The sequence below is a fragment of the Marmota flaviventris genome, chromosome 16, assembly GCF_047511675.1.
Source record: "Marmota flaviventris isolate mMarFla1 chromosome 16, mMarFla1.hap1, whole genome shotgun sequence".
NCBI lineage: Eukaryota > Metazoa > Chordata > Mammalia > Rodentia > Sciuridae > Marmota > Marmota flaviventris.
Window position 1 is genome coordinate 72,667,787 of NC_092513.1, and position 26,391 is coordinate 72,694,177.

Below are 26,391 nucleotides of genomic sequence, written 5' to 3' on the forward strand. Positions count from 1 at the left end.
GGAATTCCCTCAGAACCCAACTGCCACCTCAGGCACTCCCTGCCAGCACCTCCCCCAATCTCTTCCTGCTCTTGAGGCCGACTGGCTGGGTCGCGTGGGCGGAGCCAAAAGAGTCCCCCAATGAGCAGCTCCGTGTTCTGAAAGGGCGGGGAAACAGCCCAATGAGCATCACCGCAGAGGAGCCAATCAGCTGGTTGCTAGGGCCGTGGTGAGCCAATCAGCTGGAAGTTTGCTGGGGCCACTGTGAGCCAATCAGCTGGAAGTTTGCTGGGGCCGCTTCGGCTGTGGCTCTCAACAAACAAGACGTATACATTTGACATAGGAGACTAAAACTTAAATGGAAAAAAAAAAGATGTATAATGAAAACAGAACCATAAGAGCTGGATATACTGGTTGGCCAAACCAATAATGGACAAAATAGACCAAAGCCAAAAAAAAAAAAAAAAAGGTATTAGAGGAGGAACATCTTAATTTTAAGATAAAAGGATTAATCAACCTGGACAATATAATAATTATAAACATAACTCTTACAAAAAAGCCCAACATTAAATGGGGAAGAAAAGAATAGGAATTAAAGAATACTGTGTTGGATCTTGAATATCTCTCAAGGACCCATGTGACCAAAGGTTTCGTCTGTGGTGCTGCCAAGAGGTGGCGGAACTTTAGGAGGTGGGGCCTACTAGAAGGAAGTTAGGTCACTGGGAATGTGCTATTGAAGGGATAATGGGACCTCCATTCCTTCTTCATTCTCCCTTTGTTTCCTGGTCACCATGACATCGAGAGGCCTCCTCCGGCACATGTTCCCACCATGATGTAGCAGGTCCAAGACAGCAGGGACAAGTGACCATTAAAACCATGAGCCAAAATGAAACTTTCCTCTTTATTATCTTATTATCTTGGGTATTTTGTCATAGTGATGGAAAGCTAATATAAGGAACAAGTAGTCTGACTCTTCAACAACAGTACTGGGAGTCAGTATCCCACCTTCTACAATTGTTCTGTAATGGACAGAACAACTAAGCAAACAACTGACAAAAACACAGAATATTTGAACATTATTTTTTTTTTAAATATTTATTTATTTTATTTTTCCGGCAGACACAACATCTTTGTTAGTATGTGGTGCTGAGGGTCGAACCCGGGCCACACGCATGCCAGGCGAGCGTGCTACCGCTTGAGCCACATCCCCAGCCCTATTTGAACATTATTAAGTAGACTGACATAATAGTATGAAACATCCAACAACAGAACACACATTCTTCTCAGGTGCACATAGAACACATGCTATAGAAAAAATCACTTGCTGAGTCTTAAATAACCTCAATAAATATAAAAGGGTTGAAGTCATACAAAGAACATCTCTGGCCATGTGGATTTTAAAATGATAGTCGTAACTGATAGTAAATAATATGGTCCATTATTGGTATGGCCAACCAGTACATCCAGTTCATATGATTCTGTTTTCATTATACATCTTTTTTTCTTCATTTAATTTCTGAAGTTAAAAACACTGACTCCCAAGCAGTCTGGGGTCAAGAAATTACAAGGGAAATTAGAAAATATTTCAAGATGAATGAAAATGCAAACACAACATGTCAAAACTAATGGGATGCAGTTGTAAAGGGGCTTAAAGAGAAGTTTAAAGCTTTGAATATTTTAAACAGAAAAATCTAAAATCAATAAGCTTCTTTCCACCTTAAGAAACTAGATAGAAGGCTTGAAGCAGTGGTGTACACCTGTAATCCCAACTTGGGAGGCTGAGGCAGGAGGATCACATTCAAAGCCAGCCTCAGAAAATTAGTGAGGCCCAAAGTAACTTAGTGAGACCCTGTCTCAAAGTTTAGAAAAATAATAAAGGCTGGGGATGTGGCTCAGTGGTTAAGCACCCCTGGGTTCAATCCCAAGTACCAAAAGAGAATAGAAAAGAAACTAGACAGAGAAGGGAAAACTAAATCCAAAATAAATGAAAAAAGGGAAATGAAAAGAATTGAGAACTGATGGTACAGAATTCCCCCCTTGCTGGTATGAGACTGGAAGGCAGGAGACTGTAAGGTGTGAAAGGACCTTCCTGCCGAGCCACAATTCCCCAACCTCTGTGCCCTTCTTGCCTCTCAGCTTCCCTCCCAGACCTCACTCACCCTACTCATTCCTGCCCCCTCTGTGGACTCCTCTGTGCCTCAGGGACAGCCATGTTGCACCTACTGGGCAGGCAAACTGCACCAACCCAAGGGCCTGGCCAGTGTTTGTCCACCTGGCTATCATGCCCGCTTGCCACCCACCAGGCCTGCTTGACTGTCTGGGTCAGGAACTGTGCAAGGTCTATAACCAGCTTGGAATCCGTGAGCCTGTTTGAAAATCATGGGTGCTGGCAGGAGATTCAAGACCCAGACACAGGCAAAGGACTATGCTGCTCACTGCCCACCATTAAACTTCGGCATAAGCAAATTCAGTCTGACCTTTTTCTAAACCCCAGGGTAACACAAGGGGTCCAAATGGAAGCTACACTTACAGTGGGCAAAGAGGTAGCAGAAGAACTAAGGAACCTGGTCCAGCACCATAAGCAGCAATACATATTACAGCAAGCAGCAAACCAGTGAATCCCCCACCTACACAAAGAAGTGGTGCCTGGGACTCCTGGGCTGCCCAGGTAACCAGGCACCAAAACTGCTCTGCATCAGGACACAGAGCAGGTTAATGTGGACACTCAGCAAGGACATGCAGGACCTGGATAATGACCCTCCCCACAATCTTAAGCCTGCTCAAGGGTCACATAACCCATAGCCACTTGCTCTGTTCCTCTTTAATCTTCATTTCTTGGATTTGCAGACCAACCAACAGGGGACCAGGAAGGAGGTTATACAGGTTGAGATCCCTCCCTGTGATTAGGCTCCAACTGTGCCCCCATAACTAGGGGATTTCTAAGTCCATTTATGGACTTTTATCTGCATTCATTTGTTTTTACCTCTATTTTCTATAACTCACTCCCTTTGTAAACACAATGGAGAGAGGCGATTGCATCTCCCGCTATGGCCATGCATTTACCTTAAGTTGAATATTTCCCTTTACGTGCTAAGGCTGAGTTTTGAGGTGTACAGGTATTGAAAATTGTTTTATCACCATGACAGATCAAATCTTTCATCAGTATAGATTTAGTGCTATCTCCAAAATAATGCCTTTTGCCTTAAAAGTCAACACTATCAGGAATAAGTATAGTTGCCTGGGCTGTTCTGCTTCATTTTCCACGGAAAACACGTGGCCATTTATTTCCCCTAATCTGCTTTACCCTGGTATTTGAAGTCTGATTAGCTTTTGATAGACAACCAGGAGACAAAATCGGGACCAGTGAGGCTGTCCCTGGTGGTTACTGGTATGGGTGGTTGGAGTGGCTCCTCACCCACAGACATTAACATACTAAATATATTGTCCTGATGTGCAAGGTGCTGGCAATTTCTCATTGAACAATAGAAATGTACTGCTTTACATAAATGTCCCCAAACGGAGCAGCTCTGGGTTGTGTATTTATTCAGTGGCCCTTCACCTCATCCTTCCCACTGGACCTTGTGTAAGGTCCTCCCACTCCTAGGCCCCACCCCTGAGAGCCTCAGCATGCAAGCAGAGGCCATTTCCACAAACGTTAATTAGTGACCATCAACAGGACTCTCTTTTCCATGTCCCTCACCCCTTTGTGAAAACTTCCCTAGACATGCCACACAGTCCCAGCATGCCACTGGGCAGAACTGGTTAACCTAAAAGATCACTCAAGATCAGTCTCAAATAATCTTAAAATGCTCAATCAAGATGATCCCTGAATAACTCTGTGTATAAGTACCATAACCAAATCATGACTTTCTCAAAGTTAAAGATGGCTTATATAGACAAAGAAACGTTATTGCCTACTACCAACGATAATAATATATCAAAATTAATAATTTTATGAATTATGATAATCCCCATTACTGCTACACTAATTACAACACTAACAGATTACATGCTTTTTATAAAGGGAGCCAGGTAATATTCAAAGCACGATGCTTATCTACAGTGACCTTCAAGGCAGGTTCTGTTTTTACTGTCTCTGAATATGTACAAACAGCAACTCACAGAGATCAGTGTGTTGAATCATATATAGAAGTAGAACCAGGGATTACCATGTTGCCCTTTGTGTAGCAAGAAACGCAGCACTCCATCACTGGAAGTACACATGAAGAGATTCCCCAGATACACAGCACTTGACACGCATGCATACCTATGCTGCTGCTCCATCTAAAACTAGAAAAATAAAGAAATTTTCCTTCCATAGACTATTTTCCACTGAGTTGATGAAATTACTACTATAACTCACAGCTGTTCAAATTAATCAGTCAGAAGCTGTCAAAAATTATGTTCCTGATTATGCAGAAATGCACAAGTCAGGTTTCTATTGAACCCAGTGGCTAGCTTTGTATTAGCTGCAAACTAGGGAAAAATAATTATTTTCTTAAGGGGCAGTTTGGTAACAACAGTCATACAAATTTACATATACTAGGAGAATAGGAAAAAAAGTTATGCAGTACAACATCTATGTTTAATATAAAAAGTGATAATATTATGCTAAGTGTATATATTCTCTATCCACAGTTATGCTGGGTTCCATAAAGGAAATTTTTTTGTTAATAGAGAATGTTCCTAAGTATAGCCCCATATTTGAAGGGGCAATTCTGTGCACTGTGGGATGTTCAATAACACTCCTGGCCTCCACTCACTAGATGCCAGGAGGAATCCCAACATGTGGTTATAACAATCAAAAATGTTCCCAGACACATACTCAAATGTCACCTGGAAGATATCACTGGTCATGTTTAACTAAAAAAAAAAAAAAAAGCATCATTATAATACACTTGACACTCCTCAGGAAACATTACTGAATAGCTTCTATTCTTTATGATCAGTTTTGAAATATGAAATAATACAGAAGTTCTGAGCAAAACACTAAAGGAACTACATAGATTCTTTTAACCGCACATAGCAAAGTGCAACAATGAAATGACTTACAGGCAGAATTTCATATTAACGGGAAATCAGAACATATAAATTTGGAAAGTTTACAGCCTAGTCATGTAAAGAACAGAAAAACATGCAGCCAAGTGCAGCCAAGAACTCTTATATTTAGACATATTTTATGAATACACAACTGAATATATATGAAAATTTATGGGTAGGATTTTGTTTAGAATTAGGGTACATACATGTTTATAAACATATAAAGGAACATATATGTAAATATATGAGTATTCAAAGTAATGATTATAATTTTTGTATAGAAGATTGATGGTTATCTGTAAGGATAGGTTTAGTTCCGAGTTAGTGACTAGGTTGATGGTGTTACCACTGGAATGCATATATCAATATAGAATTAAAATTATATGAAAGTTTATAAATACATATACTTTTATCTATGGCTATTTTAAAGTTATGTGGTATTTTGGTTATGTGTTAAATTTGGGGCTTGCCAATGGAAATGAAAAAATATATATATATAGATATATATATATAGATAGATAGATAGATAGATAGATAGATAGATTTTTATGTGAATTTAAAAATTTATATCCCCAACTATATAGGTACATTCATGTAAAGTGATCTGGTCTATATGTGTAGAGGTTTCTGTTGAGCCATAGTTGTAGTGACAGACCATGTAGTGAAAAAGGGTTAAGGTTAGAGCTAAGGTTTAAACATTTTTATCCATATGTATAAATTCAATATGGATATACATTAAAATATTTATATGTATCTGGATTTGTGTTGAGATGGATGCTTACAATTTGACTTAGATGTATGTTATAAATATATAAATGAATATGTATTAAAATATATGTGTAGTATTTTGTTTACCGATAGGATATATGTATATGTATGAATGTATATAAACAGACAGGAATGTATGTATTAAAAATACATGAATATTCAATGTAATGATTATAATTTCTGTATAAAAGGCTCATGGATATGGGTAGTGTTAGGTTGAATTCTGAGTTATGGAATAGGCTTATGGAGAGGGTTACCTTTAAAATTTGTGTGTGTGTGTATCAATATATGCATATAAATCTGAATGTTGAAGTAGAATTATATATGTAAATTTATTTTAAAAATAAATAAAACCATAAAAAAAGAACCAAAACTCTTACATAGAAGCATTAGTCTCTATGATTGGCAGGTCAAGCATTCTGAACACAGTTATAATTCCCATAATTATAAATTCTCTTCTCTACAAAAATATTGGAAGCTTTTGAAGGGCTGATGTATTAAAGATATTTATTTTTAGCTACAATGAGATGTTTCTATTGTAATGCAAACAGATCACACATGAGATAGCCCAAAAGAGTATTTATTTTTCACTCACATAAAGTATAAATCAAGGGTTCTAGGACAGAAGTGGGATAATCTCTGATCTTGTGAGTCATTTCTTTTTGTCTTAAATCATAGTTACCTTCTCCCATTTAAAGTTCTGAAGAACATCTTAGTGGCCATCTTCACATGAGATCCACAGAGCATGAGACATCTGGAAGGACTGACGGCACAGCTTTTATATTGCACCATGCTTGGAAATAAGATTCAACGCTTGTGTCCCTATTTACCTGCAGAGCTATTTACATGGTACCCCAACAATAATGGGGCACTGAGAAATGCAGACTGTTTCCAGAAGGAAAGAAAATGGATTTTGGAGAACACTTGGCCAGTCTCTACCATACAAAATTAAGGGTGCTGTGACCTGGCAAGAGATTTTCCCACACTCATATGTTCTTGGGGTGTTTCCTTTACATGACTTAACTGGTGCTTGCTATAGTTGGACCTGTGGGAAAACACTTTTCCACATTCTTTACACTCATAGGGCTTCTCCCCTGTGTGAATTCTCTGATGTTCACCAAGATTTCCCTTCTGGCTAAAGGTTTTCCCACATACATTACATTCATAGGGTCTTTCTCCTGTGTGAGTTCTCTGATGGACAATGAAGGCTGATCTATTGTTGAAAGTTTTTCTACACTCTTCACATTTATAGAGATTTTCACCTGTGTGATTTCTCTGGTGTTCAGTGAGTTTTGACTTGACCCTGAAAGATTTCCTACATTCTTTACATTCATAGGGTCTCTCTCCAGTGTGAATTCTCTGATGCTTGCAGAGGTGTGGCTTCTGGCAAAAGGTTTTCCCACATTCTTTACACTCATAGGGTTTTTCACCTGTGTGAGTTCTCTGGTGTACAGTGAGGCCTACCTTGTGATTGAAAGTCTTCCCACACTCATTACATTTGTAGGGTTTATCTCCTGTGTGAGTTTTATGATGCTCCCTCAGGTGACAGTTCCGGGAAAAGGTTCTCCCACATTCATGACATTGATAGGGCCTTTCCCCTGTGTGAATTCGTTGATGGATGACAAGGTTGGACTTACGGTTGAAAGATTTCTCACAGTGATTACATGCATAAAGGTTTTTCCCTCTACATGCCCTTTGATGTATTATAGGGTCTGAACAGCTAGTGAAGGTTTCCTTATCTTTAATACATTCAGAGGGTCTCTCTCCTATGTGTACTTGCTGCCTTTTAGGTTTTTTGTAGAAAGTTTTCTTCCTCACCTGAGTTGTCTCTCCATCAATAAAAAATGAACCATCACAGCCTTTCCCACAGTCCTTCTCTCCACAGGTATTTCTCATAGGAACCCTCTCATGTTTCAGTACATTCACCTGTGTGTTCAAGGCTTTAACTTGTCCACAACGTTCAAATTCCTCCTGCTGATTCTGACCAAGATGCTGAGGACATCTGAGAGACTTCCCGATTACATTACTTGTATCAGGCTCCCTAGAGAGAAGCCTGTTTTGATGTACATTAAACCCCTCAGGCCTTGTTTCTAAATAGTTCCCATTATTTAAAATCAGTCTTGAGCTCAATTTAAATTGTTTTTCTACTTCAACTCTCTCCTTAGTTGATGAATTGCTGTTGGTGATTACAACTTGCCACAAACGTCTGTCTTGACTTTCTTGGCTCCTGTCTATTTGGTCATCCACTTTCTGGACATCTAAAATGAAAAACAAAAACAAATCCATAAATATAAGCATTTCTTATGGAATGCTCATGTAAAAGTAAAGTTCTTTCTTCCTACCTTAGCAGCCTACCATTTGTAATTAATCAATAATGAACAGTGACTATATGAGTATAGTCATGTATCACTTAATGTCAAGAACACTTGAGGAAAAATGTCATTACACAATTTTGTTATTGTGTAAACATCACAGAGTGCGCTTACAGAAATCTGAATGATACAGGACCTGTGTGGAGACACAGTAAACACAAGCTGAGGCTGCTCCCAGGGTAACACAGCATACTGTCTAAAAACAAACATTTTTATAAGTAGAAGAGTATGCCTTAAAATAATAAAAACTATAGTATAGTAAATATATAAAACGGTACCATAGTAATTTATTACAATTACTGCTACAGTTTGAATGTTAAACATCCTCCACAGGCCCATGTGTTAATGACTTTGTCTCCAAGTTGGCACTACTGGAAGTTGCTGTGGACCTTCAGGAAGCCTGACCCAGAGGCAGGTCCTAAGGTCACTGTAGGTGTGTCCTCAAAGTAGATTGTGAGAACATGGCCCATCCTCTCCCACCCTTGTTTCCTGACTCATAATGTAAATAATTTGCCATCATGCTCCCAATATTTCCACCCTTTCCAATGGCCAAAAGTGATGGGGTCTCACTATTTTGGACCAGAATCTCCAGAACCATTAGGCCCAATTGAACTTTACCTATTATCAGTTAGCTGCCTTAGGTATTTCATTGTAGTAAGTGACTAAAAATTATCAAGAATTATGTCCTATACACAACTTAGAGAACTAAGTTTTATAATACCAGCTTCACCACAAACATGTGGGTTATGCACTGGTCTATGACATTATAATGCTTACCATGTCATTAAATAATAGAAATTTTTGAGCTCTAACATAATCTTTTGGAACCAAGATTATTTAGATGGATACATGGTCCATAATAGCCCAAAATGTTAGGCAGTCCATGACTACATGATTTTTCTTCTGATTTAATGTAATAAAAAATATACTATCTGGGGTAGTAAGTTTGACTCTCTTCCCTGTGCTAGATGATGACAGCTTTCTCCAAATTCCTAATTAAACCTGGCTTACTTTGCTTCTCAGGCCATAACAGATATGAGATACTTTAACCTATAACCCTGGGCTTCCATAACATGCTGGTCTAAGGCAACTTGCTCCCTAACCCATACTGTGCCCACCAGAAACTGCCTTTCTGGTTTCTTCTGAGATCCACAGCCTGACTTGTCCCTCCGATTCCTAATGCAAGTACCCCTGTCGCACAATTCACTGCTTCTGAAAGCTTTTATTTTATGTACTAAAGTTTCAGCTGCTTCCTATTTTCTTAGAAAATGGAGCTTCACATACATTTCTCATCTTCTTTGCTTTAGAAGGATGTTCATAAAGACAAGGGAAAATAGGGACTTCAAACTCAACTCTCAGAAATTTGAGCCCTCCAAAATGAAACCTTCATTTACTTGGCCTAGAGACCCAACATCTCCTGTTTCTATTCTGAAGTCCAGACCCACCTTTTGCTATGCTCCTATTCTGGGTCCTTCTCAGATTCATGATTCTTTATTTCTGGATGATAGGCTCACTCCTAGACTTCTTTTCTATCTTATCAACTCTCTGATGACCTCCTGTACAAGAATGACTTTAAATTTTTGTTTAAAGATGCTAATGTCCAAATTTGCACCTCCAATAGGGATGGTCCACCCTCAAATATAGATTTTATATTCACCAAGGTATTATATGTGAGTAGTGGCGAAAAAGTTAACTTGAACTGAAGCCATACCAAAGTAAATACATAATAATTCCCTAAAACTGCCTTCTCTGACCATCCTTTCTGAATTATCACATTCCATTTTCTTTTCTCACTCTGGTTAAATATTCTATGTATTTCCCATCCAATTAATTCACATTTTTCTTATTTCTCTCTCATTAGAATGTAAACTTCATAAAAGAGAGACAATATATTGATCACGTTTGTTATAAGTACATTATAAAATTCCCACTGCTCAAAATCTGCTTAAGAATAAATGGATGTATATTTTTAAAATGCCTGGGGGAAAACCCCATTTCACTGCAATGGTGGAAGACAGCAACTGAAAATGTGAAAAAGTGAGAAACAAAGAAAAAGATTTAAGAAAAGGAAGGCAGAGAATAGACCAGAGGTAAATGTTTAACATACTCAGCAAAATAAAAGGCAAGGATTTATGTATAAGAGCCCTCCCTGTAGACTATATAATAAAAAATCTTTGATCCAGCTCTCCTCAGGTCTGGGACCTATAAAGAAATCAAAAGCTGTAAAGAAATCAAAAGAAGGGCTGGGGTTGTAGCTCAGTGGAAGAGAACTTGCCTAGCATGTGTGAGGCACTGGGTTCAATTCTCAGCACCACATAAAATAAATTAAATAAAGGTCCACTGACATCTTAAAATTTAAAAAAAAAAAGAATCCAAAAGAGGACAGAAACGAAGTATAGGGGCAGAATGGCCCTTTGTCCAAGCTGCCAGCTTTATTTATGTCAGTAGGTTACATTAGGTCACTGGCATCAGTAGTACATTATTGTTCATTGTGTCATTAGGCAGGTTACAGAGTTAGCAACATTATGTAGGTTATTACTTAGCTACAAACTATAGTTGCAATGTGCAATGTTAGAAGCTTTGTGTAGATCTCAAGAAAGTCCATTGTTTAAAGCTACTGCTGAGTGGACAGGTACAAGCACAGCAGTGAAACACACTCCCAGGAGGTGTGTGCCTGAGATCAAGGTCAAGGCTGATAAGACTCTAGCACAGAGCCTCCTCATGCAGGGCATTGCTACAGCAGCTAGGCATCTTGTGTCTTTGCACAGAAACTTTCCCAGCAACTAAGCATCCTGTTCTTTTGTACAGAAACTCCCAGCCACCAAGCACACCACAGCCATAAAGTCATCAGACAACCCAATCCCAAATACAGAACCCTTACAGGGACGCAGCAAAAAAGAGGTAGAATAAGCTCAACACTCCCAACATCTGATGAATTTTACTGTTCCCAATCTCCCCTGTGCTCAATATGCACTGACTGACCTGAGAGGGTCTGGTTTGGGTGTTCCTCTACCATCCATGGCTCTGCTCCTTGCTCCAACTTAAAGATCACCTCAGGTTTTATAATGCAGTGCCCTGTTAATGAGAAATAATGTAAGATTTTGCCAAACTGCCACATCAGCTCCTTCCCAAAAAAAAAAGAGCTTGGCTTCAGGAACTATTCAATGAAAGGTCTTGCCCACATCCCGCATAGGCAATGGAAGTAAAGGTTCCTCTTGGTAGAGTGGGATGGCTGCAAAACAAAAGCTAAGAAAGAGAAGGAAGTGAAAAAAACACAGGACACAGAAAGTAATTTTTAAAAAGCAGGGGCAGGATAGTCGATCTTAGGGATTGAGCTTCCACACTAGAAAGAGAGCAATGGAGCCTTTGCTTGCTTTGTTTATTTGGGGGGAACATCAAAGGTTTTCCATAGACTATTCTTTGCCAAATAAGGTAGGAGGTGGGCTGTCCAGTTTCCAACGGTTATGCCCAAAACGAAAGTTACAAGAGCTGTCTACTCAGTAGAGCAAAGACAGAGATTTCATGCCTTGGGTGTTCTGATTCACATGGGAGAGCCGGGATAGTTCCAAGGAATAAAACCTAAGTCTCCATGGCTCGGTACCAAGTAAAGACCCCTCAAGTAGTTCACGATGGCTCCCCACAAAAAAAGGCCTTTCATTAATAAGGCATGACACACTACCAGGTGTGAGAGTACCAATCTGTAATCCCAGCAGCTCAGAAGGTAAGCAGGAGGATCACAAGATGGAAGCCAACCGAGGCAAGTTAGTGAGATTCTATCTCAAAAAAATAACAAGCACTCAGAGGTAGCATCCCCGGATCCAACCCCCAATACCAAAAAAACAAAGGCACATTCTACATGAATTAGAATCCCATACCTAAATAGCATTAAACCTTATAAATGGTTCTTATATTTGCCAAATGGGCGCAGGGAAGGACATCGCTCCCGGAAGTTATCGGGGAGTTTTGCTCACCCAGTGACACCAGGCTGTAATAGGTCTCCAACATCACATCCCTATACAGGGTCCTCTGAGCATCATCCAGGTTCTGCCACTCCTCCCAGGTGAAGTCCACAGACACATCCTCAAATGACACCAACCCCTGCAACAGCACATTTCTCCTCAAGTCATCAGTCCTCCACAGATTGTGTCTGTCTCCCTTCTATATAGGTGTGTATGTCTTACATGTATCTTCCACACAACAGAGAATGCTTTATACTACATATGATGGATGAAGGAAAGATCACAGTGAAAGTATCCACAGTAAAAATTTATTATCAAAAATACTACTATAAAATTTATTTTAAATATCTAGACCCATACTTGTTGTGAGGGAGATAAACATGAATAAAACTCTGTTCCTCTAAAAGTCTTATGATCTGATATGAAGACAAAGAATATATGCAGACCTGGAATGATGTGCAAAATGAATTAATACAAACAGAAGTGCAATATAGACTGGGAAAACAAAAAAGGAGAAAACACCGTTCTATTTTGTAGGTTGGTGTCACTGAAACACTAAAGATGTTCAGCTTTTCCATGTGAACTGTGTTTTCATGAATTTGAGTACCACAAACAATGCACAACACATTAATGAAATTAAACACAGTGCCCTGCCAAGGTGAATGATCTTGGGCCATGATAAGAGATTCATGCAATACTGAAGGAACTTATTATTGAGTTGGTCTGAACTTATGATCCAATGCCAACAACAAAAAGACTGTATGTACCTACCATCTTTTAATTGCTTATACATTAAAAACATATACATGTCCCAAAATGTCCTTCCTATATGCTAAAGGATTGCTTGTGGGCACGACAGGGTGGACTGCCACTTCCCTAACCACACAATGTAAATAGGAAAAAGTAAGTTTCATGAACAGATATGCATTTAATAGTCAACCCTGGAAGGAGAGTGGCAAAGAGCTTAAGAAAGAGTGATAAAGGAAGAAAAAGGGTGACAGCTTACCACCTATATTAGAACAGAGAGCAGTAAATATACATAATGAGAAAATGAAACAATGAAAAGTATAAGCAGAAACAGAATGTGGTATTAACTTGCTGAACAGAGGGTCAAAGAGAACTATTACTTCCAGGCTACATGTATGATGGCAGTTAGTTAGATACTGCTGCTCCAAAGTGAAATGTGAAAAATGGAAGAATGTGAGGGGGGCAGAAATAACCTAGACTTGTAGATATCGCAGATGAAATAACTGAAATTTCTTATGTGGGATGTCCACCAGGCAACTGGATATGAATCTGGAGTATAGGAGAGAGACATCAGCTGAACATTAACATCTGAAGTACCAAGATTTCAATGGTACCTGTAGCCATGACAGTGAATAATCTTAAGAGATTAACAGGGAATAAAGGGACTTCAACCCAAACAAGAAGGGAGAAATAATACTGAGAGTATCAGGCTATCTCACACAAAAAATGAAGATGTGCACCCACACAGGTGGCAAGGCCCTGGTTTCTGATTGTCATCGCATGCTGAAGTGAACTGTAGCTGTGCCTCATTACCATCTTAAATCTCTGCAAAGATATGGGTTACTTTAGTGACTATTCTATACCTGTGTTTGCCCCTCACCACCTGGAATGTGCTCCTCCTTTTCAACTGTGAAAGTCCCTAATATTATTTTCAGAATAGGCCAAACCAATTCCTCCAAAGATATAATTTACTAAAACTCACACAAGTAATACACAATAATAAATATATATTTATTAAAGAACAGAATAATTATTAATCTTCAAATATAGTACCTGTTGTGTATACATTCACCGGTGAATTCAATAAAATATTAAGGAAGAAATTATATCAATTCCCTACAATCTATTTCAGAGGAAAGGAGCAGATAGAATATTATGGCTCATTTTATGAAACCAGCACTACCCAAATACAGAAAACTACAGACCATTACCTCTCATGAACACAGATCCAAAATAAAACAAAGAAATTCTCAGTAGAATATCAGCAAATTGAATCCAACAATCTACAAAAAGAATTATACATCAAAACAAGTGGAATTTATCCCAGGCACACAAGGCTGGCTCAGCATTTGAATATCAACTGATATAACTCATCACATCAATAGTTTGAAGAAGAAAAAAAATCACATGATTACACAACAGATGCAGAAAAATCACTTGAAAAAACTTGTCATCCATTTGTGATAAAAACTCTCCTCAACTTGAAAACAAATACCCACAAAAACCTACATCTAACAGGTGAGAAATTCAAACCTTTCCTGCAAGACTAAAGAAGGCAAGGATGTACCCTCTTATCACATCTTTCATAACTATAGAAGTACTAGCTAATACAGTAATACAAGAAAACGAAATAAAGGGTATGCAGACAAAGAATAAATAAAACTGACTACAGATAATACAACTGTCATCTATGTAGAAAAAAACTGTTAAAGAAAAAAAACCGGAATAAGTGATTATAACAAGATTACAGCCTATAAGGTTAATGTATAAACATTTTTCAATTTCCTATATATCAGCAATGAATAAGTGGAATTTTTAAATGAAAACACAGTACTACTTATATTGTCACCCCAAAATGAAATCCATATGAATCTAACAAAATAACACATTATCTCTATACATACAAAATCTTTCTGAACAAAATCAAAGCACAACTAAGTGAATACTCTATGTCCATGAATAGAAAATCTCAATATTATCAATGTCAGTTTTTACAAACTTTGACCAAAAGATTCAATTTAATGGAACAGAACAGAGAGCCTAGAATTAGTTCCATATAATTATAATCAACTGGTCTTTGACAAAGGAATGAATCAAAGTTATTCTTTAAAATATATGGAGTTGGGACAACTAGGAATCTATACACAAGAAAAGTGAATCTAGACATTCCCATTATAAAAATTAAATCAAAATGGATCACAAACTAAAATGTAAGATGAAAAATTATAAAACTCTAGAACATATAAAAACAACCTAGATGACCGAGGGGAAAGTAATGACTTTGTACATACAAAGCCAAAATCAAAATTCAGGGAAGAAATGATAGATAAATTGGACTTCATTAAAATTTCTTCTTTACTGCAAAAGACATTGTCAAAAGAATGAGAAAATAAGTCATAGACTGGAAGAAAATATTTGCAGAAGACAAATCTGATAAAAGGGCTGTTATGTAAAACATTAAAAGAACTCAAAACTCTATAGCTATCATAAGAAAACAAAGAGCTTAACAGATACCCAAACAGAGAAGACACAGTCAATCAATAAACACAGGAAGAGATGCTCTATATCATAAGACATCAGGGAAATGCAAATTAAAATAACAATGAGATATCACTACATACCTAGTAGAAAGAACAAAATATGGAACACTGATACCAAATGCTAATGAAGACATGGAACAAGAGAAACTCATGCACTGCTTGTGGGAATGCAAAACAGGACAGTCACCAAGGGAGACATTTTGGTGATTTACTATGACACTAAACATGCTCTTACCATATGATCCAGCAATCGTGCTCATTGGTATTTACACAAAAGAGGAGAAAATCACTCCCAGAATAAAAACCTGTAAACAAATGTTTATAGTAGTTTTATTCAAAGTCAAAATCTGGAAGTAATTAAGCTATCCTTCAAGAGGTGAATAGATAAAACTGTGGCATATGTGGTCAATGAAATATTACTCAGCACTAGAAAGAAATGAGCTACAAAGTCCTGAAAGGCATACAGAAATCTCAAAAGGCACATTATGAAATTTTAAAAAACAGTCTGAAAGGGCTTTTTACTTTATATTTCCAGCTGTGTAACATTCTGGAAAAGGTAAAGTTGTGGAGAAGGTAAAAAGATCAGTAGTTTCCAGGGCTGGGGATGAGGAGGGATGAACAGAGGGAGCACAATAGATTTTTAATGCAGTGAAAATACCCTCTATGGCACTATAATGCTATAAAAATACCATTAACATTTTTCCAAACCCAAAGAGTGCACAACACCAAGAATGAACCATGACGTAAACCATGGCCTTTGGACAACTATTTAAGTGTCAATACAGGGTCATCAATTGTAACTGATTTCCCACTCTGTTGAGGAATGTTGACAAAGGGGGATGCTGTGCATGTGTAAGGATATAACTATGGAAGAAATCTATGCACCTTCCTCAAATTCTACTGTGAAATTCAACTGCTCTAACAAAATAAAAGAGGTTTTCTCTTTTAAAAAAGAAATCCAGGAGTGGGGTTGTGTCTCAATGGTACAGCACTTGCCTGGCATGTGTGAGGCCCTGGGTTCAATCCTCAGCACCACATATAAATAAAGTTAAAAAAAAAAAAAAAAAAAAATCCATTGGCAGCTAAAAAGTATTTTAAAAAGAAAGAAAGAAAATCCAGCCACCTAAAAGTTTGAGTTTGATAATTCTTACTTAATAATAAAACAAATATTAAAAATACCTTCCTACTTATAATATAAAAGCACTTAATAATAATGAATGGATAAAGAAAATCTGGCCCATACAGGCAATAGAGTATCATTCAGCCTTAAACAGGAAATCCCTCCACTCGTGACAACACAAATGTACCTGGGGAACATTATGCTAAGTAAAATAGGTCTAGACACAAAAAAGTAATGCATGATGCCACTAGCAATGACCCAAATGTATGTGTTCCCCAAATTTCACATCACCATGTGGACAGTATTAGAAAGTGGGGCCTCTGTGGGGTGATCAGATGAGAGTTCCTTCCTCTGGAATGGATTAGGGCCCTTTGACAGAAAGGGCTTCAATCACTCCCTTCTGCGTTCCATGTTCTTCACTATGTGGGGAGGCAGCAGACCCTAACCAGATACCAGATGCCAGCACCTTGATCTTGGACTTTCCAGCCTCTAAAACTGTGCAATTTCTGTTCTTTATTAAGCACCAAGTCTCAGGTTTTTGTTACAGCAACATGAATAGACTAGGATACTATATATATCAAGAATTTAAAATACTCAAGCTTACAGAAGCATAAAGTAGAATGGTTGTTACCATGTGCTTAGGGTCAAAGGAATTGGGAAGGTGTTGGTCAAAGTGTACTAAGTTTCAGTCATAAAATATGAATCAGTCTTAAATCTACAGAACAGTATATGCAATTCAGAATATTGTGTTATATACTTAAATATCTGCTAAGAAGGTTACCTTTACTTAAATATCTGCTAAGAAGGTTACCTTCTGGGATACTACATATAAAATCTACCTATAGGTTTACTATATATAAAATGTAATAAACATTATTACATTTAAAAAGGTGTTTTATATATAAAAAGAGGGGATACAGTAGAAACTTTTGGAGATGATATATTAATGTATCATTTTTAAATTTTTTTTATTTTTAAAGAGAGAGAGAGAGAGAGAATTTTTTTTAATATTTATTTTTTAGTTTTCGGCAGACACAACATCTTTATTTGTATGTGGTGCTGAGGATCGAACCCAGAGCCGCGCGCATTCCAGGCGAGTGCGCTACCGCTTGAGCCACATCCCTAGCCCCTTAATGTATTATTTTGGGGAAGTGGCCATAAGTGAGTAATGCTTATTCATAAACTCATCAAAATGTACACTTTAAATATAGACAATTTCGTACATCAGTCATACCTGAATTTTTTAAATTACATAATTAAAAATTGACAGCAAATAGGTATTTGCAAGTTTCCCAGTATATGTTTATTTTATTATTAACTTCTGAATCTAGTTGGCTATCTCAATACACTGAGGTGACAATATTTTTAAACCAAAATACATGATGTAGTCTAGAAAATATATTTTCCAATGATCTTCCACAAGGGTGCCAAGCCCACTCAGTGCAGAAAAGTCCAGCAACCAGTGTTGGGAAAACTGAATATCCACATACAAAAGACAAGCTGGAACCTTACCTTACACCACATACAAAAATTAACTCAAAATGGTCCAAAAACCTATATTTAACACTAAAACTATAAAACTCTTAGGTGAAAATGTAGTAGAAAGGCTTTATAAAATTGGATTTGGCAATGACTTCATAGATATAATGTTAAAAAGCACAGGTAGCAAAAGTAAAAATACACAAATGAATGTAGATAAAAAAAAAATTCTTGTGCATTATCATAATTGGAGTAAAAAGACAACTACAGAATGAAAGAAAATAGTTCAAATCATATATCTCATAACAAGTTAATATGCAAAATACCTAAAGAACTGCTTCCATCCCACAATTTTTAAAAAAATGAAATAACTTATTTAAAGCACAGATAAAGGACTTTCACAGCCATTTCTCCAATGATGACACACTAATGGCCAACAAGCATATGAAATATCATTCATCATTAGAGGAATGCAAATGAAAGACACAATGAGTTATCACTTTACACCCAACAGAAAATATCAAGTATTGGCTAAATTAGAATCCTTATAAACTGATGGTAGGAATGCAAAATGTTGCAACAGCTATGAAAAATAGGATAGTGGCTTCTCAAAAAGTTAAAAATAGATTTTCACTATGGTCCAACAGTCCAATTTCTATGTATATATATCCAAAATTGACTGCAAGACCTCAAAGAGATATTTGCACATACTGCATTGCTCACATAGACAGGATATAGAAGCAATCCAACATTCCCAGGGACCAGCATAACCTAATCAAAGAACTGGAGCAGGTGCCCAACATGAACAACTGCTCAGACTAGTGCCTACAGGGTGCCTCCTGCATCCCACCACCCAGCTGCAGAGAAGTGTCCACCATGTTCGTACTACTCTCTATAGGTGGCAAGTATGTGAAAGGGCAGATGGCAGGCAACCAGGATCTGATTTGTTGGGCTTTCAGCCAGCACTGAAAAGGTGGTCATTTTTTGTTCTTAATCAATTTAAAATTCTAGTCCATAAACATGTACATATCTATCTTACCCTGCTCATTTTTAACTGGTTACCTGAAATAGAAGAATTAGTTATAATCTTTCAAAGAGTTTAAAAACATGACATGTATTTTTGAACGACAAACATACAAGTAAAAGACATTAAAAATGTCAGTGCTTCTTGGTTTCATTCTTCACAAATATTCTTATTGACTTGTTCAAACATTCCAACTAATTCCTGAATGCTTTCTCTCTGTGTACTGCTAAGGATGTCACATGAGCTAGCCAGAATCAGAGTCTACTTGCGATTGAACCTCATCACCTAGCAAACACACCCTTCAGGGGACTGTGAGTCCCAGAAGTTCTTCCCTCTATGCTGCCACCATGTGCAGACTCAAAAATAAATGAAAAGAACAATCAAACAAGAGTATCATGGGATACTCACTTTACATAAGATGAGATTAGATGAGATGAGACCTAAGAAAGGAAAAAGCTCAGGAAAAAAAATCCCTTTTCAGTAATTTGGGTCACTGACTAAATGGCAGTAATGCCATATGAAAGAAATAGAGGAGGATGAGACTTTCAATTTGGATTTGTTGGTTTGGAGTTGCCTTTTGGATGGCTATGAAAAAATAAGTACAGGAAGTTAAATCTATAGTCAAAAGACCAAGCTAAAAACAGGTTGGAGCACCCAACCACAAAGAGCTGAATCATCAAGGAGAACTGCAGAGAGGGACAAACAGTGAACAGGATGAGACACATGCATGAAGAAAAGAAATTCAGGTAAAAGAGAAGAGCCATCACTGAGGCCATGACAGAAACTAATACAGAAGAATTTCCAGAAGATCATCTGCAAACAGCCAAAGATTCAAGTAAGGTAAAGACCAGAGAATAGTACTAGATATGACTATAATTTAGGTTACTGGTGAGCTTTAGAAGAACTAGAGCACTCGCCTAGCACTTGCGCAATCCTCAACATAAAAATAAATAAATAAAACAAAGGTATGTGTCAACTACCTAATCAAAGAACTGGAGCAGATGCCCAACAGGAACAATTGCTCAGACTAGTGTCTCCAAGAAAAAAAAAAGAAATAAACTACAACTACATTCCATGGGTTCAAGTCCAATGAGCAGTGGGAATGTTTGTGAAAAAATGTAACTGAATGATCTGATGTATAACCTGTACACATGAACTGAGGAAAAATTATGGAGAGTTATTTAAGGGCCTGTGGTTGACTCAGTCCTCCACACATTCCAGGTTTAATCCCCGAATCCAGGATGGTTGTGCAAAAGCTGTCTGGAACCACATTACTTTAGCAATTAGGTAAATCTATCTAATGCTGAACACAAAAAGTGCTTATTTCCAAATTGTCAGTGAAAAGTTTTCCACTACATCATCTATATAACCAATAAAGACAGTGTTTCAGACTTTGGTGGCAGCAAGTTTTCATGCCCCAAGAGGATTTAGCATGCCCTCCTCTTATGTTCCATTCCAATCATGTAACAAATGTGACCATCTTTTTGCCATGGTGTCAGAAAGATCAGAGACAGATGCATTAAACTTAGGTGACTCTGAGGTCTTATAACCTACCTATAATCTACATGCCAACTTTATGTCCAGTTTCCTGAAGCTGAGTTTCACTTATTTCTCTTTTTCCATTTTAATTTGTGGGTCTCACAAAGCTCACCAAATACAATGACAACAAAGTGAAAAGTAAATAAACAACTTACTAAAGATTTATTCAGTTTTCGTTGCTTTTGGACACAGAGAGAGAACTCTGGAAGCATGGCTGGAACAGCAGGCAAGTAGAGTAGACTAAGGAAAGAACTGGTGGAGCTCAGTACATTATTATTCTGCTCAAAACACTCTACATATTTGCTGAAAAAGACAAAAAAAATAAATAAATTAAAAAGCCTCTATGTGGGAGAATAGTCTACTCAGTAAGGGGCAACTAAGACCCTATTGAAGATGCATCTACATTAAGGTAGAGATTAGACTTAGAACTTATTTGGGGGTTAATTAAAACATGCATTACCTACTAATTTTATATTAATATTGTCTAAAAATATAACTTAATTTAAATCAAATTAATGCTATAGAAATACAATTGGGCTGTAGTAACTATTTCCCTATTAATGTGGGGATTCCACACAAGACTCCATATAACTGTTTCCACTATAACACATTTTACTTATATATACCTAAACATCATGGAACAACCCAACATTTCACCCACAATCATATAGGTAAAAATGTGCACAACGTGTATGTCTTGTGGTACACTGCTCCAGTAATGCTTCCCAGTGACAGAACTGTACCCAAGCCCTTGTACAGTATGTTCTGACAACAAAGTGGGCTTTACCATTTCACTTGCTTTGGCCAATGGGTATTAGAAATGCAATACAAATATCAGTTTGAAAAGTACTTGCCCACCAGCATTTGCCCTCTTACAGAATTAACATTAAAAAGCCTGTGGTTATACTGTTAGAAACCCAAAAAAGAGCCAATGGCCAGTACAAACCACCAGAAATGGCAATGAAGCCATCCTGCACCAACCTCAGCAAAAATTAGACTAAAGTTTCATTTGTGAACCAAGAAACATAAGCATAGAAACTGCCCACATGAGCACACCTCAAAATGCAGATCAGTACCAGGCGTGGTGACACATGTCTGTAATCCCAGCAACTCAGGAGGCTGAGTCAGGAGGATTTCAAGTTTGAGGCCAGTCACAGTAACTTACCAAAGCCCTATACAACTTGGTGAGACCCTGTCTAAAAATTAAAACTAAAGAAGGGATGGGAATGTTGCTCAGTGGTTTAAATGTTCCTGGGTTCAATCCCTGATACCAAAAAAAAAAAAAAAAAGGCAGATCAACAGAACTTTAAGCTAATAATTTTTTTCCCCTTAAGCCAATAAGTTTTGGATTGGTTCCTCACACAGTGAATGCCAACTGACATATCAAAGTCACCATAGTTCAATGCTTTTAACAAAACTACCTGGGAGAGATTACATGTCAAATATAATCAAAAAATTTTTCAAAACCATATGTAGAGGGCCGGGGATGTGGCTCAAGCGGTAGCGCGCTCTCCTGGCATGCGTGCGGCCCGGGTTCGATCCTCAGCACCACATACAAACAAAGATGTTGTGTCCACCGAGAACTGAAAAATAAATATTAAAATTTAAAAAAAAATATGTAGAAGTTTTAAAAATCAGAATGAATGTAAGTTCAATGAACTTAGCTGAGGTTGCTGGCTCAAACAGATATCATATGAATCATAAAACTGTTTACACATCAGCAAACTTTTTTTATGTCATAGTCTGTTTACCTTAAAGTCTGTTACTTTTAGTGTACAATATATTTTATTTACATTTTAAGAAACTGGTTTGAAGTGTCATAGGTCTAACTTTAACATTTTAAACAATGTATGTGGAAAAATGTATGATTTCTAAAAACAGATTATCGACATTAAGTAGGAGACATTTGTGTTATTATCCCTTTGAAGTCACATAATCTGCAGAAAATGTTGGAGATAAAGAAAAGGATAAGAATGCTTAAGCCACAGTATTATAAAGCAATGTTTGTTCTATATTGACTTCAGTGTCACAAAAATAACCTCAAAATAAATAAACACTTATTTTGACTTAATTGTGGCAAAATGGGTAATGTAAGAGAAAAAGTCAATCTGGCTAACATTTGAAATCATGTGACCCCAGGCAACTGAATTTAACTTTTTTTTATCTTTCTTATAAAGAAGAAATACTTCGGAAAACCATCCCTGAATTATCAGGAAGAACTATCAGAATAGAAGTGGCATCAGCATATCCCTACATGCCAAATCTGGTTCTGGCTGTGGAAATGTACAAGACAGCGAATTTCCTCTCCTGAACAAACTCCCAGAGGAAAACAGATGTTTTGTTTTCCACAGTTGGAATATTCTGCAGTTTCTCCCAGGAACTAGTAAGATAACTAATACTTGTGCAATCCCTAGCTGCTGTGGTACTGTCCTCCATAAGGAGGCTCTGTACTACAGTCTTATCAGCCTCGACTTTGATCTCAAGCACATAGTCCCTGGGAATAAAGGAACTTGCTTGCTAGATAACAATGTTTCACCAAGCTCCTGGATCTGCCTGCCTAACAGTAACTTCAAACAGACTTTCTTGAGAGCTACATAAAGCTCTAACATTCCATATTGGAACTATAGAATATAATTGCAAAACAAGCAACCTTAGTGATATACTAAAAATAATGTAGTTATTGCACTAATGACCTAATGTAACCTATTGATATAAATAAACGTGGCCACTTGGACCAGCAGCCATTTTCTGCCTCTGCATCTCTCTCTGTGTCTCCTTTTCTTTACAGTGATAGACTAAGTTTGAGATAACTCAATATATAGCAAACAATGAGGAAAAAACACTGAAGGAATTGCAGTGTGTACAAAGCACTGTAGACAGATGCTTTCAGGTATGCCTCCAGCCCAGGCCACATCTTTAATCATTTTCCAGTAAGTACCATTTCCTAGGCCCTTGCCTATCCTCCCTTAGCCCAGCTTACCTTTCCGCTCTGAAAGATGATTCAAACTTTCAATCCCACCAAGTCCTTGATAGCTACTGGATGAGGTACAATCAACCAAGTCCTGGGCATTCTACACAGTAGGGCCAATAATTGCTTAGGCTATGCAAAGTCACCTTTCTGGCTCTTCTGCCTTTGCGCAGAAGCACTAGTGGGAGGATTCTGGCCATGGGTGTAGTTTCTCAATTGGAATTCCTATTCATGGAGCCACTTCCTCAAGGTGCATTAAGAAGTGCTTGGTTCCAAGGAAAATGAGACCATCATTTGTAAGGTCCTTGCTTAGCATCTGCACGGCCATCTTAAGTGACAGCCATCATTTTAAGAAAAAAATTTCACTTTCCCACCCGAGGGCCTTTCTGAGATAGGCTCACTACTCCCCCATACCAACCCCACCCTTAACAGCCTGCATTAGGACACCATCTCTAATCCCTGAGCCTGCCCTATAAAAGTCCGGGATCCCAAGCCTGTTTTGCCTCTACCTCTAAGGAGAGATGTGCTTTATGTGTCAGCTCTCTAACAAATAAACTTTCATGTGTATCTCTACCTGGTCTCCATCTTTCATTTTTCGCTGGCCAGTCTCACTTATCTTCCTGGTAGACTAATTCATTGTCCCTGGAAACTAGGTCTTCTATAAATTTCTATAAACTTCTGTAACTAGAGGTGGTAGGCAAGCAGTGAAGCTGGAATTAGGCAGGCAGGCAGGAAAGATATATAAATTGAGTCAGGTGGGATCAAGGAGTCCAATTTGAGTAAGTCTGGGAAGTTGGAGACTGCCCACTGAGGGACAGAAATGTTAATTCCTTCAGAGCCCTTCCTCCACCCTTATCAAGAACCTGTCCCAGCCCAATCTGTTGCTAAGATAACCTGTCCCAGGAATTGCCCCTCCCTACAGGGAGCTATAAGGTTAATTAATGTGTCCTTGCTGCTCCATTCTGCCCTACCCCTTCAGCCCACCGGTTTTCCACCTTGACACCGCCCCCTACCAGCATTCCTGGGCCTAGTCACTTGTCAGGAAGGAGAGATAAGGGGAAGAGGGCAGAATAAAGGAAGCCTAGGACATATAAAAAGGGCATAACACCTCGTTTCTGGGGATTCCAGGATACCAGCCATGGCCCCTTCTCCCTCCCAGAATTCTGTTGCCCCCTTTTAAATAAACCCTGCTGTATATGCTTGCCTCCGTGCTTCTCTAATGTTAAAACTTCCAACACGCGGGGGGAGCAGGACTGTCACTGGCGGTATCAGAAGGACCAGAAACCTCACTTTTACCGCAGGGCAAGCCTCCGAGCGCGCTCGCTTTACACTGATAAATTTCTCTGGGAACTTGGGGGTCACTTTCCTAGTACGGTTAGGAAGCTTCTCGCACACGTGGGTAAACTGACGCCACCCGGGTTAGTACGGGATCCGAAGGGCTGCGCGGCGTGTGACTTCACGGTAGCATACCTCCGGCTCCAGAACCTCTGCTCCACCGCCTCCCTCAGAACCTCCGGCCTTCTGGAGGCACATCCCCTGCCTTCTGGCGGCGACGGGTCTTCCGAGGAGGTAAGTCCTGAAAGCACAACCCAGTCGTCCCTTCCGCAGCCCCGGCTGGCACCGTCACGGCCCGGACCCTGAGATCCGCGGACGTTTCTGATCTCCCCTCCTGCTCCTCAGGGACTTCGAGGCTCGGGGATCTCCACCCACTCACACCAACTTTCCAAAACAAAGAACACAAGTCTGGGCGTGCTCTGGAGCGTGGGAAGAAATTCTGCCCGAGAACTTCAGCGGAAACATGGCGGGAGTGGGCGTGGCCGCGCATGCTCAGAATGAATCGGACAACCAGGTGGGCCATGTTAGTGAGGAGACTACATTTCCCACGAGGCACTGCGCCTGCCCTTGGGGAACCCGCAGAGGGAATGTTAGTTTTCTCTGCGGTGAGTCCGGGTACTCGGAGACCCGGATGTACCTGCACTGGCCTCAGGAGCTTCCTTATAGAATCCTGGTTTGAGAAGCTGGTTCGTTGTGGAACGAATGGAGAAATTCGAATGTAGGCGAAGAAGTCCGTGATGTTAAAAACTGGCTTTAACTTTTTTTATTTTGTTTAAGCGTATTGCGATTATAAAATCGACGTCTACTTTTACATGTGCATTCGAAAATTCGTTAACAAGGGGACTGGGATTGAGGCTCAGTGATAGAGCCCTTGCCTGGCACGTGTTAGGCACCCACTGAGTTCAGTTCTCAGCACCACATAAAAATAAATAAAGGTATTGTGCCCATCTATAACTAAGAAAAAAAATTAAATGGTTAACAAATAAGAAATTAATGTTAGCTTTGTCTGAGCTCATTAAAGAAGTGTTCTCACTCTCTGAACTAATGAATGGGTTTTCAATGAATTATATTATTGAATTGGAAATTCTTTGATAGAAGAAGTTAAATATCAGGGTCATAGAGTGTGTGCAGTCCATAATCCTTGTGCCAATCAGTTTACACTCTGGTATCTGATAATTATCTGCTCAGAATCTGTAGTCATTTGTTCTTTTTGGAGAATTTTGCCTTTTCTTCTTTGGTTTCTGCCACAAATTAGGCAAGAAGTTCTGTACAGAGATTTCTCAAAGCTTCCAATACCACCAACTGCTCTTCAGACAGGGAAGTGTCTGGCTGGAGTCACCAGGGTCACCAGGTTGATATGTGCTTGAAGGTGGAATCAGGGTGATGTGAAAGTGGAGAAGCTTGGCAGTTGTGGAACAGCGATGTGAGAGGCTTGACTCTTCCTCAAGACCTACGCCTGGTTTTCTCTTTTCTTAACATGTGCTTTGCCCTGTTCAAATTCCTGCAGCTCTCTTCTGCAGA

The 26,391-nt window shown here is 38.6% G+C and overlaps 1 protein-coding gene across 1 annotated transcript; it reads right to left on the bottom strand.

The window, feature by feature from the left end:
• Nucleotides 1–6,351: 6,351 nt before the first annotated feature.
• LOC114104750 (zinc finger protein 717-like) lies at nucleotides 6,352–25,343 on the bottom strand. The gene is made up of 5 exons (XM_071602538.1): nucleotides 25,006–25,343; nucleotides 20,723–22,150; nucleotides 12,131–12,257; nucleotides 11,142–11,234; nucleotides 6,352–8,045 (listed from the first exon to the last, which is right to left on the bottom strand). The coding sequence occupies exons 2-5, from the start codon at nucleotides 20,777–20,779 to the stop codon at nucleotides 6,736–6,738; spliced, it is 1,587 nt and encodes a 528-aa protein (XP_071458639.1). The 5' UTR covers nucleotides 20,780–22,150; nucleotides 25,006–25,343; the 3' UTR covers nucleotides 6,352–6,735.
• Between the last annotated feature and the right edge of the window lie 1,048 nt (nucleotides 25,344–26,391).

Bases quoted from the DNA above. Each gene is read 5' to 3' on its own strand.
- LOC114104750 (XM_071602538.1), bottom strand. From the start codon at position 20,779: ATGCTTCCAGAGTTCTCTCTCTGTGTCCAAAAGCAACGAAAACTGAAT. The intron at 11,235-12,130 runs GTGAGCAAAACT...TCTCATTAACAG, and splicing joins TTACAGCCTGGTGTCACTGG to GGCACTGCATTATAAAACCT. The intron at 8,046-11,141 runs GTCAGTCAGTGC...TTTTCATTTTAG, and splicing joins CCCAAACCAGACCCTCTCAG to ATGTCCAGAAAGTGGATGAC.